Consider the following 15,114-nt stretch of genomic DNA (forward strand, 5'->3'; position numbering starts at 1 on the left):
TTGGCTTAAAACTCAACATTCAGAAAACTAAGATCATGGCATCCAGTCCCATCACTTCATGTGAAACAATGGAAACAGTGTCAGACTTTATTTTCTTGGGCTCCAAAATCACTGCAGATGGTGACTGCAGCCAAGAAATTAAAAGACGCTTGCTCCTTGGAAGAAAAGTTATGACCAACCTAGACAGCATATTAAAAAGCAGAGATAGTACTTTGCCAACAAAGGTCCATCTAGGCAAAGCTTTGGTTTTTCTAGTAGTCATGTATGGATGTGAGAGGTGGACAATAAAGAAAATTAAGCACTGAAGAATTGATGCTTTTGAACTGTGGTGTTGGAGAAGACTCTTGAGAGTCCCTTGGACTGCCAGGAGATCCAACCAGTCAATCCTAAAGGAGATCAGTCCTGAATATTCATTGGAAGGACTGATGCTGAAGCTGAAACTCCGATACTTTGGCCACCTGATGCGAAGAACTGATTTCTTAGAAAAGACCCGGATGCTGGGAAAGATTGAAGGCAGGAGGAGAAGGGGATGACAGAGGATGAAATGGTTGAATGGCATCACCGTCGATAGACATGAATTTGAGCAAGTTCTGGAAGCTGGTGATGGACAGGGAGGCCTGGCGTGCTGCAGTCCATGGGGTCACACAGAGGTGGACGCAACTGAGCGACTGAACTGAACTGACAGTAAACTTGTGGGTATTTTAAGTGTGTGTGTGTTCAATCACTCAGTTGTGTCCGATTCTTTGCGACCCCATAGACTGTAGTCCACCAGGCTCCTATTTGATCAATGCTGACATATGTATACACGTTGACGGCATTTCTTAATCTGAGTGACTGTAGCAAAAGTAAACATATTGACCATAATTGCCCCAAGGAATAAGCTAATCCATCACTTCCTTTATCAGGGCAAAACCTGTTTGCTGTTTTTGGTAGTAAAAATCAAAACCTACACAACTGAGCAGTTTTTAATTTAAAGTTGGGGTGGAACACCTGGGCTAGGGAAGGCAGAAGGGAATAGGTAGTTCCCTGCTCGTGGTGCAGCCAAGAGCTGCCCGCTTTCCAGCCAGAATTTGAGGCAGAGAAGTTTCCATCTGGAGATCGAGGCCCACCTTGTCTACTGAGTGCTCCCTCGCACCTCCTGAGGCCTGCAGGCAGGGTGGGCCACAGGATGACCTAGTGGATAGCTTGCTTAGGAGCCTCCGAATCCTGCAGTGTCTCCAGAGTGTTATCAGAGACCTCTGGAGGTGAAAACTAATCCTTCCGTGTATTCACATTCACACGCCCTTTCAACTGAATCCCAACCCTTGCTGGACATCATGGGCTTATTGGGAGGAGAGGGTCCCTGGGTGGGTCAGCTCAGGGCCACAAGTACCACCCAGCAGGCTTTGGCCTGTGGTGAACCCCTCTGTAAGATGGACATCAGGAAAGCATCGCCTAATGGGGGTTTGTGAGGATTAAGTAAGGCAACGCTTCTGAAGTGCTGAGCTCTGTGCCCAAGGCCTGACCCGTGTCCCGTCCATGGGTCATCAGCCCAGCTTCCAGCCTTGCAAGGAGCAGGACTGGGCTGGTCCTTGACTCTGTGATGCTTCTGCTTCATGAGAAGGCCGCGTCCCTTCCTTTCCCCTCCAGAGGGGCTCAGGCATTGCCAGTAGCCCCCACTCTGTAACTCAGTTTTTCTTCTCGTTGGGCTTTTTGTTCTTGCTGTCATTTAAAATAGGCCAGCACTTCCCCCTGACATCTAGAGTTTCTTGTCTTTCTAATATCAGGATTAGCCTAAACTGGCATCACCATTCCTGGCAGAAATAAGGGCGGAAGAGGCGGGCAGGGAGGGGCCGTGGAGGATGAGGAGATGCCCTTGGGTCTTCTCCCCAGGTTTTCCCTTAGGCGTGGTGCTGAAGGGAGGCATTTCCCAGGAAGAGGCCAAGAAATCTGGACCCTTTGACATGATAATTCCCCCCTTGGGAATGTCTGTATTAATTCGAAGGAAACAAAAACACCACCCTCGTGAAGGTGGGGAAATGAGCAGGTTCATTCTGTGTGTTTACTTGATGTGATATTATACCACTCATAAAAATGATCATCAGGAAGAAAGCAGCTATGTAGAAAACACTTGTTCTTAACCTTTAACAGAAAGAGCAGCATGAAGACAATGCATTGTTTTTATTCCTGGTTTGAGCTGAGCTGCCAGTCATCAGGGCAGGGCTTTACCTGCTTATCTCATTTTGTTCTCCTGCAGATCCACAAAAGTGGGCATGGCTTACCACTCCCATTCTAGAAATGGGGAAACTGAGGCCTTGTGTGGCAATGATTTGTCTGGGGTCATCCAGCTAGTGACTGCTGAGGCAACCAACCCCAGGTGGCTGGTCACCAGCACCCTGAGCTGCAGAAGTGAGAGTCTGTGGTGAAGGAATTATCTTTCCAAATTTCTTCAAGTTTGGTTGTTTGAGATAAAGGGGGAGAAAAAAAAAACAGGAAAAGAAGAACATGGGTCTGGGCCTTGTGGAAGCTCTGAGGCTGCTGGCTTGGGGATGCTCGTCCCATTTTGTTCTTTGTCCCACGCCCTGGGGCTACTTCAGCCAGTTAGGGAAGCTCAAAGCCAGGCCTGCAGTCCTAAGGAGGAGACCATCAGCAGAAATGAGGGCAGGTGCATAGGGACGGGATTGTTGTTCAGTCACTTAGTCATGTCTGACTCTTTGTGACCCCATGGACTGTAGCATGCCAGGCTTCCCTGTCCTTCACCTTCTCCCAGAGCTTGCTCAAATTCATGTCCATTGGGTCGATGATGCCATCCAACCATCTCATCTTCTCTCCCCCTTCTCTTGCCCTCAATCTGTCCCAACATCAGGGTCTTTCCCAATGATTGGCTCTTAGCATCAGGTGGCCAAAATATTGGAGCTTTAGCATCAGTCCTTCCAATGAATATGCAAGGTTGATTTCCTTGAGGATTGACTTGTTTGATCTCCTTGCAGTCCAGGGAACTCTCAGGAGTCTTCTCCAGCAATTTGAAAGCATCAGTTCTTTGGCACTCAACCTTCTTTATGATCCAACTCTCACATCTGTACATGACTACTGGAAAAACCATAGCTTTGACCATATGGACTTTTGTCAGCAAAGTGATTTCTCTGCTTTTTAATATGCTATCTAGGTTTGTCATAGTTTTTCTTCCAAGGAGCAAGCCATCTTTTAATTTCATGGTTTCAGTCACTGTCTGCAGTGATTTTGGAGCTCAAGAAAATATACTCAGAGAGAAAAGATAGAGAGGTAAAACGGATGATATTTCTTTAACTTGTATTTCTGGCTTTCTGCCAACACCCTCTTTCCATCTGTCCCAGAAATGTAGGTGCAAAGGGAACTTTGTCTGGAGGGAGAACTAACCTTCTGTAGATGGATTGGGGGCAGTGAACAGGATGGGCCTGTGGGGCCAGTATCAGGTGTCCTGGCCTCTATGGTTGGAGGGGGTGGGGATGGCAGCGGCCTTGTTTGCCTCTGGATCCAGAAGTACCTGGGCTGACCTGTCGGTGTAGTTGGTGTCACGGAGGCTGACAGTCCAGGTAGGATGACTGCTGCTAAGTCGCTTCAGTCGTGTTCGACTCTTTGCGACCCCATAGATGGCAGCCCACCAGGCTCCGCCGTCCCTGGGATTCTCCAGGCAAGAACACTGGAGTGGGTTGCCATTTCCTTCTCCAGTGCATGAAAGGGAAAAGTGAAAGTGAAGTCGCTCAGTTGTGTCTGACTCTTAGCGACCCCATGGACTGTAGCCTACCAGGCTCCTCCATCCATGGGATTTTCCAGGCAAGAGTACTGGAGTGGGGTGCCATTGCCGTCTCCGAGGATGACTGAGTCTCAGCCAAATGCACTACTGGGGTTTGGGGCATTTGGGGAAATAGAATATATATAAACCATTATTAGAGTATATCTGATTTGTATATAGAGAGTATTCTATATATAAAAGCCATTTTTTATTTTAAAAATAAATGTTCATCCCAGCTGGGGACAAAGAAGGTAAGTCATGGGATGGACCAGAACAGACTTCAAATCACCTCTTAGTGATCTTAGAGCCTGGCATCCTTTCTGAGCTTTAGATTTCTTATCTATAAAATGAGAGTTCTTAACTCCTAGCTCTAGGGGCTTGGATATTAAGGATAAAAATCAGGTGCTAATTATGGAATGAATGCTTAGCAAGAACCCTTAGATCAGGCACATAGAGGCTTTATAAAACCATGGCTATTTTATTTGTGGCTTGGTTAGCTCTTGGCTACTTCCCTGGTGGCTCAGACGGTTAAGAATCTGCCTGCAATGTGGGAGACCCAGGTTCTATCCCTGGGTCAGGAAGATTCCCTGGAGAAGGGAATGGTAACCCACTCCAGTATTCTTGCCTGGAGAATTCCATGGACAGAGGAACCTGGTGAGCTACAGCGCATGGGGCTGCAAAGAGTCGGACATGACCGAGCGACTAACACTCTTGGCTGTCGGCTGCAGCGGAGTCACCCCAACCTTGCTGATCACGTGTCCTGCCCCCTTGTCTTCTCCGGGCTTCCACCATCAGTTCTGGGGTGGGGAACTGGGTGGCGCTCAGGCTGCCAGCGGGCAATGAGGGTCTCAGTGTCTTCAGCTGAGCGGAACTTTGAAAGATCTCCACCAACAACACAGGAGGTGACATTCAAGGTAAACGTCGAGGTACAGAGGATTCCCCCAAGGTAGAAGAGGGGGCACAGGCCTTCCTGGCTGAGGGCCTCTCCAGATCCAAGGCCTGAAGATCAGAAAGCATCTGGTTTGCTGAAGAGGTTGTGAGGAGACCGTCATAGTGGGCAGGCGCAGGAGGGGAACTGCTGCTGGGAAAGGGCTGGGACCAGTGGCTGAAGGGCTTAGAGTCCAGGATGAGTACCCAGGCTTTGTTCCTGGGTAGCTGCTGGCCACTGGGTCTTGCTTGTCAGTTTGCTTTTAATCATCACAAAGGTCAGTTTGTTAATTTGAATATAACCACTTATGCCAATATACAGGCCATCTCACTTACTAAAAAAATTATATTCCAAACAATCATTTGTACGTTTGGGGGAACTTGATTCCAAGTTCAATTTTTTTTTTCCTCGTAGAAATAATAATATAAATGATTGACTTCCCAGGGGACTTGCCTGGTGGCCCAGTGGCTAAGACTCTGAGCTCCCAATGCAGGGGGCCTCGGTTCCATCCCTGGTCGGGAAACTCGATCCCACGTGCCACAACTGAGACTTCGAATGTCGCAACTGAACATCCTTAGTTGTGTGCCGCAACTAAGACCCAGTGCAGACCAATAAGTAAATTAAAAAAAAAAAAGATTGACTTCCCAACTCTAGACTCCAGTAGTATTTTTATTTTCAAATTAGAAGTGAAATGCAATACATTTAAAGTGGAGGGTCTTAGAAAATCACATTGGTTTGTCCCGTCCTGTTTTGTCCTGCACCCTGGGGATTTTCAGCCTGATGGGGTGTAGATGGTAGTCTTAAGATGCAGACTGAGGGCTGGGGTGGAGAAGGGGCAGGACGGAGCCAGGGAGAGCAGTCAGGGAGCCAGGTCATCTCCACAACCAGAACACAAGAGCCGTGGCTGGGGACCGTGGTCTGGGGCCTGGGCCAGCGTGGCTTCTGTGGCTGTAGGTGTGGGGTGGGGTGGAGGGAAGTGTCACAGAGCCTGAGGTTCTATCCTGGCTGTCTGACAGCTCTCAGGATTCACAGGGATGCTTTTGAGCAGCCTTGGAATGGTAGATAAGCCTTTGTCAGGCAGGAGATGCCACTTTGAGGGAATTAAGATTTTCTTTTTTTAAACATCAGAAATGAAGCCAAGCCAGGAGACCAGAGAATATCACTCACAACACACTTCCCATCCAAACAGCTTTTGCGTCCTCCCTGGTTCAAGCCAAAAAGCGTTCTCAGAACTCTCCCACGACGCTCCGGGGCCCCTTGGCAGGCCTGAGAGAGCCCCTGGGACCCAGAACTTTGCACCGGCAGGACTCAGAAAGGGTGGGAGACATGATCACAAGCCTTATGCTGTTATTCTTTCTTTCTTTCAGAATGTGACGTGGGTGCTTCCAAAGCCGTGGTGAACGGGTTGGCACCGGGCAGCAATGGGCAAGAAAAAGGTAAGGCTCTCGAAGGGAAGCCTGCATTTTTAGAAAGAGCAGGGACAGGGCTCACCTGCCTGGTGGGAACAGTCACTGGTCTAATTAGGCTGTGACCTGGAGACCTGTTCCTAGGCTTTCTGAGACTTGAGTCCGAGGCTGCTGTTTCCCACTGTGAAGTGATGTGTTACCAAATCACAGAAGCCTCATGTATATGGCATTTATCAGCCCGCAGTCTCTCTTACCTGGCATCTCACCTTCACCGGTGATAAACAGTGACACATTCAGCATCCTGACCCTGAGGCTAGAGCCTAAATAGCTGAAATAAATCATTTTTTGGTGACACTCGTTTCATGGGCATCCTCCCAGGTTTTGAATTTTTTAAATTTTAGGACAAAAGATGCACGTGTGAAACGAATGATGGATAGGATGACCTTTGAGGTCCCGTCTGTCATCCCATCTCTCATCCTGAACAGCCAAGCAGCAGGATTCCCACGTCACTCTGCAGTGAGAGGAGGCAGGGGTTCGAGTCCTAACCTGCCGCTCGTAAACAGACACCTCTGGGGAGGTCCATTGTCTTTATGGCTATGAGTTTCCTTATCTAGAAAATGAAGGATGATCTGCAGTATTTTTTCTTGCTTGAAACACAGGTTCTAGTGATTCGATCAGTGTTCACCCCATTATGTCTAATGGTATTAGAGAGGGAGGGTAGAAGTCCTGTCATTGGGCTTTTGAGTCACAATGCACCCTCTCTCAGAGTATGTTTACAGTTTGACATGTTTGGACTTTGTCTGTAAATACTGTCTGGGTCAGCCAAGTATTCCCTTTGAGAGAGGGCAAAGTGGAAAGTCAGAAAGAACAGCCCAGAAGGAAGGCATAGAGAATAGGAGGGGTGGGGAGCCTGGGCCGGTTGGTTAGGGGTGGGCTCCCCTGTGCAGGAGGGGTCCTGCTGTCCTGCCCTTTGTGCCTCCTTGCCTGGCTGCCCTTCTCCTTACCTGGTGTGGGGCTGTGTTCCCAACCTCGGCCAAGTTGCTAAGGGGTTGTCGAAGGGCGGTGCCCGTACAGGAGTGTTTAAGCATCTTTTGAGGAACGCAGGGAGACGTGGGTGTCTGGTGCTCGCCGTCAAGCCCAGTGTGAATCCATCAGGAGTCAGGAGACTTTGGGGGTGTACGGCAGGGTGGCAAGTGGAGTGCGCTCCACTCCACTCTCTCCTTGATGAGACCCATCTTTGGTTGGAAAGTCAAGGCAGATGCACCCTGGAGCCATCAAGGCAGCCTGGGGTGGTCACTGTCGGGCTCTGGTCTCGCTCTCTTCATTCAGCTGGTTGACTCCGAGCAGCAGTCTTGCTTCTTCCTCTGAAAATGGTAACAAAAACCTCCCACCCAGCCTCCCAGGAGCAGTCGGTAGGATTGCTGTGAAAGCACGTTTGTATCTGAACACGTGCAGGATTGTTGTTATCAGTTCAGTTCTTGGCAGCCAGATGACTGCCATGCGCCTTGTGAAATGGCAGCCTGGTGGACTGGAAGGTGAACTGCCCATTGCAGGGGTACCTCCTCCCTCCCGTCCCCTTGGCAAGCCCGTCAGCATGATATTGATGCAGCCGTGACAGTCTTGGTTCCCAAACAGCCCAGCCCCTCTGCCCCCCAATTATGATGTGGATTTGGGGCCCTGAGACCTCTGGGTGTTGCCCATTGGTGTGACGTTGGTCCATAGCGTGTGAGCGCCCATTTCTCTTTATTTGCTGCCATTGGGATGGAAGGAGGTCTCACAACAAGCATGTTGTGAGAAGGCGGGTTTGGGAAAATGCCCACCATTGTGATTCCAGAACCTGGGGAGGCAGGGGGCCCAGGGAGGTCTGAGCACCTGGATTTGAGGTCAGCAGCCTCCGCCTGCATACCAGGCAGTACCCCAGCTCAGGGAGCTCAGCTGCTGTTAGCGTCCTGGGCCAGGCGCGTGGGCACTGCCCAGAGTCTTAAGTGTGCATTCGGACACTTTGGCAACTCTTGCCCAGGAAGGGGTGGGTTTAAGTAGACCATCTGCTGCCCAACAGATGGCCATTCTGATTTGCCTGGGGCCAGAGGGCTATGGTTGTCAGAGCAGGCCGAAGACCCCAGGCGTTAAGTTCCTGGAGTAGCAGCTATGAGGGCCGAAAGGACCAGGTGACTCTCAGACTTGTCCTTCCTCCACTCCTCTGGGGCCCATGAGCCGTAACTCTCCTCCAAGGAGGCTTCTCCCAACACAGACACCCCAGCCTTCTCCCAGGGGCCCCGTGGACCCCACTTGCTCTCCCCTTCCTCTGTTTGGCAGGCCATCTGCGTCTCTGTAAGTCCCTTTGCCTAGAGCCTTGGCAGGTTCCTGGTGTGCCAGCCGGCACTGGCACTGACCAGCTGCATCTGGGGTATGGTGGCAGGAGGGTTCTGCCCACCCGGGCAGGCGCAGGACTCTGAAGAGTGAAAGCGGGTTATTTTAAGTTCCTGCATCCACTGCTGTTCCTATTGTTCTCTGCAGGCGACTTCCTCCTATTGTCCCTGCCGGGTTCCTCCACTGCCTGAGGGTTTCCCAAATGTTTTTTTCTGGATGCACCATTTACCCTTTTGTGTTTTCAGCAACTGCCAACCCTTTACGTGCACGCTCTATTTCTGCTGTTAAAATAATCCCTGTGAAGACAGTGAAAAACTCTGCAGGCCTAGTACTCCCTCCAGGTATCTCTCCTTGGGTTGGTTTCTTTTTTTTTTTTCATTGTTAGCAGATCATGCATGATCTTTCCTTCTAACAAAGACTCGGAGGCTTAATTCTTGCATGTTTAGGAGCCATTCCCTCTCACTTCTCTGGCTGGCTTCCTTTCTTCTGTGTGTGTGTGTGTGTGTGTGTGTCTGTGAGCCGCGGGCAAATGTGGAAAGGGGCTGACAGGTGTCTTGCCCTTCCCGGCTTAGGGAGAAGGTCAGTCCAGGGGCTGAATGTTGACTCCAGCTGGTACAGGTCTGAGCCCCTTAGGCGACTTAGGTTCTTCCTAGAGGTGCCAGCTCCCCAGAGTTTATTTAAAACTCCACTGTCCCCAGGAGCTAACGTGGCTGCCCAGGGCATTTCTGAATTGGGCTGTATTTGAAGCAGCTGCCCGATCAGGCTGTGTCTCTGGGATGCTGGCGGGGCCTTTTCCCTGGGCACTCCCTCCCCTGCCCCCAGCCCCACCTGCATCCACTCCCTGCCTCTCCTCTCCATGGAGCCAGTACAGTTCGGAGCTGGTACAGTTCAGATGTCAGGTTGTAGCTTGTAGCTTCCTCCTGCGCAGCATGGGACAAGTGAGGCCCAGGTGGCTCTGTATCCCAGCGGTGGTGCTTTCAGGAGTTGGGCCCACCTGGCTGTGCACACAGGACCCTGTGGATGGGCTGGCTTTGTCACTGTGCCCCTCACCCTTTTGAAAAGTGCATGAATCACTTTCCCCAGTATTTCCTTGACATTGGTCACTTATCCTGGTAGGATTGGACAAGTTAGATGCTCTAGGCCGCTGCCCGCTCTGCTGGATGTGTGTTTTTGTGCAAGAGGTGCTGATGGAGCTGATCAATCCCTTTTGTAACTAATGATCCTTCTGTCTGTGCTGTCAGAAAGGGGGCTGCCGAGTGGGAAGGAGGAGCCAAGAGACCTGGTATTTCTCAGCCATGGCACAGGAGTGGGGAGGACCTGGATGTCTGAGCCCACATCCTGCCTGCTGCCCACCTATAACTTTCCCCACAATCCCACTCATGACAGTTTTAGGCCTGAGATCCATGCTGTGCCGTGAGCAACTTGCAAAACTGGAATTCAGTTCCACTCAGCCTCACGGAGAGAAACATTCAGCACGTGTGCCTCCCAGGACTGTGTGGTCTGCATGGCTTTTTTGCCTCTTCCTTATTGATTTTCCTGGAGGGTGAACAGCCTGTTTTGAAGCCTATTTTGAAATCCTCAGTGCAGTTCTGAAAGATGACCTGGGTCTGCTGTGAGGCCACTGTGAACTGTAGGGGAGGGGTCAGGGCCCAGGGAAGCCTCCGCTGGAAGTGCCCCGAACACTGTTGCTCGAAGGATTTAGGATTTAGCGTTTCTAGTCATTTTCTTTGGTGCGAATTTTCTTCATTAAGTTTGGAATGTGAGGTTCCAGGCCTCGTGATCTTTCTCCCCAGGCAGCACATCCTGTCTCACCCCTGCAGGGGGCTTGGTTTGCTGGCACAAGGAGATTGTCTTGCTTTTTCCGCTGAGGGACTGCTCTGAGCAATGATTGTCTGTTGAACCTTCACCGAATGCCCTGTGCTGTCAACTTACTCTTTTATAAGAAGGATGGTGTGGGAACTTGAGATAGCTTTTATAAATTCTTTCTTGAACTGTGCCTTACTAATTGGTCAGAAGTCTGCTCACCAAACTAAACTTCATTTAATAAAAGAAATCAACCCGCTTTGGTTTGGAAATATTCCTAGCTGACATTGTAACGCATCCATTGACTCAGAACTCACTGTGCCTCCATTCCCTCCTAACCTCATGACGGGTGGGAAACCCCTGAAAATATGATTTGTCCCTCGCCACCATCCACAGATTAATTTTCATTGACCGCAAAACTCTGCCTGTCTGTAACCAGGTTCATCTCATTCCCCAGCTGGACCAAATTGCTGGCTGATTATGGTTTTAATTCTTCAGGTGCCCTGGATTCAGTCTCCCCTTTTGGATCTTTCCTTTTCAGACATGGATCCTACAAGAATCTGCACTGGGAAGGGAGCGGTGACTCTCCGGGCCTCGTCCTCCTACAGGGAGATCCCAAGCAGTAGCCCTGTGAGCCCCCAGGAGACCCCGAAGCAGGAGAGGAAAACAGGTATGCTGCTTCGGAGACCCAGGGGTGGGGGTGGTGGGGCACGGAATCCATCAGCTGCCTCGCAATTCTCCAGGGGCCCCTGCACAGTCTGCTCCTGTCCCCGCTGTGGTGGGTGATGATCACTGCCCTAAATGAACAGGTACTCACCGGCTTCAGGCAAAGGCATGGCAGCAACCACTGTATTCTAGCTTTTGATGGAACATGTGGGCAGTCGGCGGCTCTGCAGACTGTGTTCAGGAGGACAGAGAAGGCTTAGGGGTCTCGGGGAGGGAGTGCTGAGATAGCTTCCAGGTTAGGCTTCTCTGAGCCCATCCCCGCTTCTGGGAGCTCAGCTGTGACTATCCAGGTGGGGCTGGGGCTGGGGAGAAATCCCAGAGAGGCTGTGACGTGCAGGTGGCTGTCTGGCCTCATTAGCTCCCAAGAAGACAGGGAGCTGACCTGAGGCAGCAGGTCTGCAGAGCATGTCTAAGGCCAATGCAGACTAGGAACCGAGGGAGGAGACAAAGGAAGCCCCCCTCCCCACCCCGTCCCGTCACTCAGGAAACCCAGGTACCTAGAGTTCCACATTGTGGTGAAGCCCTGGGACTTTGGATTGGTTATTTTTAAGAAACAGTAGACACAAGTGCATGCATGCTAAGTCGCTTCAGTCAAGTCTGGCTCTTTGCAACCTCATGGACTGTAGCTCACAAGTCTCCTCTGTCCATGGGATTCTCCAGGCAAGAATACTGGAGTGGGTTGCCATGCCCTTCTCCAGGAGCTCTTCCCAACCTAGGGATCAAACCCAGGTCTCCTGCATTGCAGGCAGATTCTTTACCATCTGAGCCGCTGCCCAGACCTGGGATTTTGGAACCTCATAGATGGGACTCATGTCCTGCCTCCACCACCTGTTGGCTATTTAGCCATGGATGAGATAGGTGGTCTCTCTTAACCCTGGTGAACCCATGTGAAAAATGGGGTCGAGAACTATACCTGCCTCCCAGTATGGTTGTGAGGATGAAATGTGTAAAGCATTTCGTGCCACACCTGGTGGCATGAGATGAGCTGGCAGACCTTAACCTTCTCTTAGCAGGTTATGATTATTTGGGCCTCTCTGGGGAGCCCTTTCTGCAGCCCAAGTGTTTCTGGGAGTTGGGAAAAGCTGACTTTGAGGTTCCCCAGGCATTGTTACCTTAGGCTGGGGCAGCTCCTTTCCAACCTGAAGGGCAGTGTTTCTCACACTTCAGCTGATCGTGTCAGAATCACCTTGAGTAGAAAGGCAAGTTCCCAGACCCTAGCTCAGAGTGTGGAGAAGGCAATGGCACCCCACTCCAGTACTCTTGCCTGGAAAATCCCATGGACGGAGGAGCCTGGTAGGCTACAGTCCATGGGGTCGCTAAGAGTCGGACACGACTGAGCGACTTCACTTTCACTTTTCCCTTTCATGCACTGGAGAAAGAAATGGCAACCCACTCCAGTATTCTTGCCTGGAGAATCCTAGGGACGGCGGAGCCTGGTGAGCTGCTGTCTATGGGGTCGCACAGAGTCGTACACGACTGAAGCGACTTAGCATAGCATAGCATATAGCATAGCTCAGGGTGTTAGGCTTTATGATTCCAACCTGTAGACCTGAGGTGGGGTCCAAGGTTTTGCCATCAGGTCATACTGATGCTGCTGGTCCCAGGACCACATCTGAGAACTCTCACTATAGGGGATGGGTGTTTTTTCCCATCTTGAAGGAAGGAAATGCAGAGAGAAAACTGGGGTGATGACCACTTCCTTGGGGCCAGAGACGTTCAGACTCTTTTGGTATGGTGGGGAATGGTGTGCTGTGATAGAAGGAATTATATAGGAAGGAGATGATCAGTGCCTAGCATCTTGGAAACCTGACTTTCTGTCTATCCTAGCCAGTGGAACAGGTACCAAAGCAGATACCCAAGGACCAGTCTAGGCTGGGGTTTGAATACAAGCCCTATTCTGGTGTGTTGGTCCCTATGGAAAGCTGCTTTATCCCTAGGCTCAGGGGAAGGCGTAAGTGGCCTCCAGCACTGTAGGCTGACAGTAGCTTCTTGACTCTGTATTCCTGAACCTAACTCTTGGCCCCCTACAGCTCTCCATTCTGGTCTCAGGAAAGATATTGGGAAGGTCCAGCTCCCAAGCTGGAAGAGCTCTGGGGAAGAGAGAACCCTAAGGGATAATTTAAGGAGAAAGAACATACCTGCAGCCCCGTGTTCTGATAAAATAACCAGTCAACTGCCTGGCCCTTCTTCTGGTGGTGAATGGGAAGATAAGGGGCCTTGAGCTCCCCCTGGTGGTCACAATGTGGCATAACACAGAGCCCCAATGTTACTCTGCCTTGCCATCTGTATACTTGCATTCCAGTACTATGCAGTGGTTTGAGCACTTTAGAAAGCTCTCTCTAGTCCCCAGATAATTCTATATCTTGCAGATTTGTAACAGCTAATTTGAATTTTAAAGGATCGTGTTTTAAAATGGAAATACCTTGAAGGATTCAGTTCAGTTCTGTTGCTCAGTCGTGTCCGACTCTTTGTGACCCCATGAATCGCAGCACACCAGGCCTCCCTGTCCATCACCAACTCCCGGAGTTTACTCAAACTCATGTGCATAGAGTCGGTGATGCCATCCAGCCATCTCATCCTCTGTTGTCCCCTTCTCCTCCTGCTCCCAATCCTTCCCAGCATCAGGGTCTTTTCCAATGAGTCAGCTCTTCGCATCAGGTGGCCAAAGGATTGGAGTTTCAGCTTCAACATCCGTCTTTCCAATGAACACCCAGGACTGATCTCCTTTAGGATAGACTGGTTGGATCTCCTTGCAGTCCAAAGGACTCTCAAGAGTCTTCTCCAACACCACAGTTCAAAACCATCAGTTCTTCTGCGCTCAGCTTTCTTTATAGTCCAACTCTCACATCCATACATGACTACTGGAAAAACCATAGCCTTGACTAGATGGACCTTTGTTGGCAAAGTACTGTCTCTGCTTTTTAATGTGCTATCTAGGGGTTGGCTATCAATCATTCACATGAAAGTGAAGGTGTTAGTCGCTCAGTCATGTTTGACTCTTTGCGACCCCATGAAATTCTCCATGCAAGAATACTGGAGTTGGTAGCCATTCCCTTCTCTAGGGGATCTTCCCAACCCAGGGATCAAATTCAGGTCTCCTGCATTGCAGGCGGATTCTTTACTATCTGAGCCACCAGGTCTCCCACATTGCAGGTGGATTCTTTACTAGCTGAAACACAAGGGAAGCCCAAGGGTCCTGGAGTGGGTAGCCTATCCCTTCTCCAGCATATCTTCCTGACCCAGGAATCGAACCAGGGTCTTCTGCATTGCAGGCCTATTGTTTACCAACTGAACTATCAGGGAAGCCATATCTTACACTAAATTTAATCTTTGTAGATTATTTTCTGCCAGATAACAGAGATCATTAAATCCAAATCAACAGACATTCATTCTGCAGCATATAGGAGCTGGACATCACTGGGAGTCACCAGGAATTGTGATGAGAAGGGGAGAAAAGGGAAAAAATTTTAGGTGCATTATGCGAGCACAAAAAGCAGTTTATTCCAACAGGAGAATCAGGTGTGGGCCCCTACTTTACTGTTTTCTGACCATGCATAACATCACACTTTTGAAACACAAATGAAGGGTGAAGCACTTGGGTCCAATGGTTTCTAAGCCTTTCTCGTTCCAAAATATTTTGTAAATTTAGAAAGTTTGGAAATTAAACTGATACAAACAGAGTCTTCTTCACTGGAGACAAATTCAGGGTTGTATATCAGGCCAATTTGGGTGGAAAGGAAAAAGCTGGGGTTGAGTGGGAGGCCGAGGAAATACACTGATTGGGTGTCCAACAGGCTGGAATGAGTTAGCACTGGAGGTGAGTTTAAAAGAGGATGCAGCCCCAGTGGGACTTTAAGGACTGGAGGGACGTTCTTATTCTCTTACTCTTCAGGTCCTTGGTCAGCATCCTGCTATCTCTTGACTCTGCTGGGTGTGTGTGGCTGCTCAGCCCTACTCACCCCTGCCTACTCCCTTCACCTGAGCCTCTGGATGACAACTTGCTGGCCCACACCAAGCCATTGGGCCTTGACTTGCCTCATGAAAACAGTTCTCAGCAGTACTTGCAGGCAGCCATGCCAGCCTGGACTGGGAGCGCAAGCATGAGGCAGGACGCCTTGCCTGGCTGTTGC

At 50.1% G+C, this 15,114-nt stretch overlaps 1 protein-coding gene and 1 long non-coding RNA gene across 45 annotated transcripts in view; one reads left to right on the forward strand and one right to left on the reverse strand.

The window, feature by feature from the left end:
- Nucleotides 1–15,114, forward strand: part of SORBS1 (sorbin and SH3 domain containing 1) — a 235,927-nt gene that overhangs the window by 116,615 nt on the left and 104,198 nt on the right. For 23 of the 44 annotated variants that reach the window (XM_081552228.1, XM_081552150.1, XM_081552001.1 and 20 more), the window contains 2 exons: nucleotides 6,047–6,115; nucleotides 10,800–10,928. In XM_081552228.1, the coding sequence (XP_081408354.1) occupies nucleotides 6,047–6,115; nucleotides 10,800–10,928 (198 nt within the window). Of the gene's footprint in view, nucleotides 1–6,046; nucleotides 6,116–8,700; nucleotides 8,797–10,799; nucleotides 10,953–15,114 lie in introns of all 44 variants that reach the window. The other 21 variants (XM_081552014.1, XM_081552085.1, XM_081552035.1 and 18 more) reach the window with 3 other exon arrangements.
- LOC145530760 (uncharacterized) lies at nucleotides 8,816–14,502 on the reverse strand. Its single transcript, XR_014072060.1, has 2 exons — nucleotides 14,019–14,502; nucleotides 8,816–11,653 (listed from the first exon to the last, which is right to left on the reverse strand). It is a non-coding gene; the product is annotated as an uncharacterized LOC145530760 (long non-coding RNA).

Source organism: Giraffa tippelskirchi, chromosome 2 (assembly GCF_054371585.1).
Source record: "Giraffa tippelskirchi isolate mGirTip1 chromosome 2, T2T-mGirTip1v1.2.pri, whole genome shotgun sequence".
Lineage (NCBI taxonomy): Eukaryota > Metazoa > Chordata > Mammalia > Artiodactyla > Giraffidae > Giraffa > Giraffa tippelskirchi.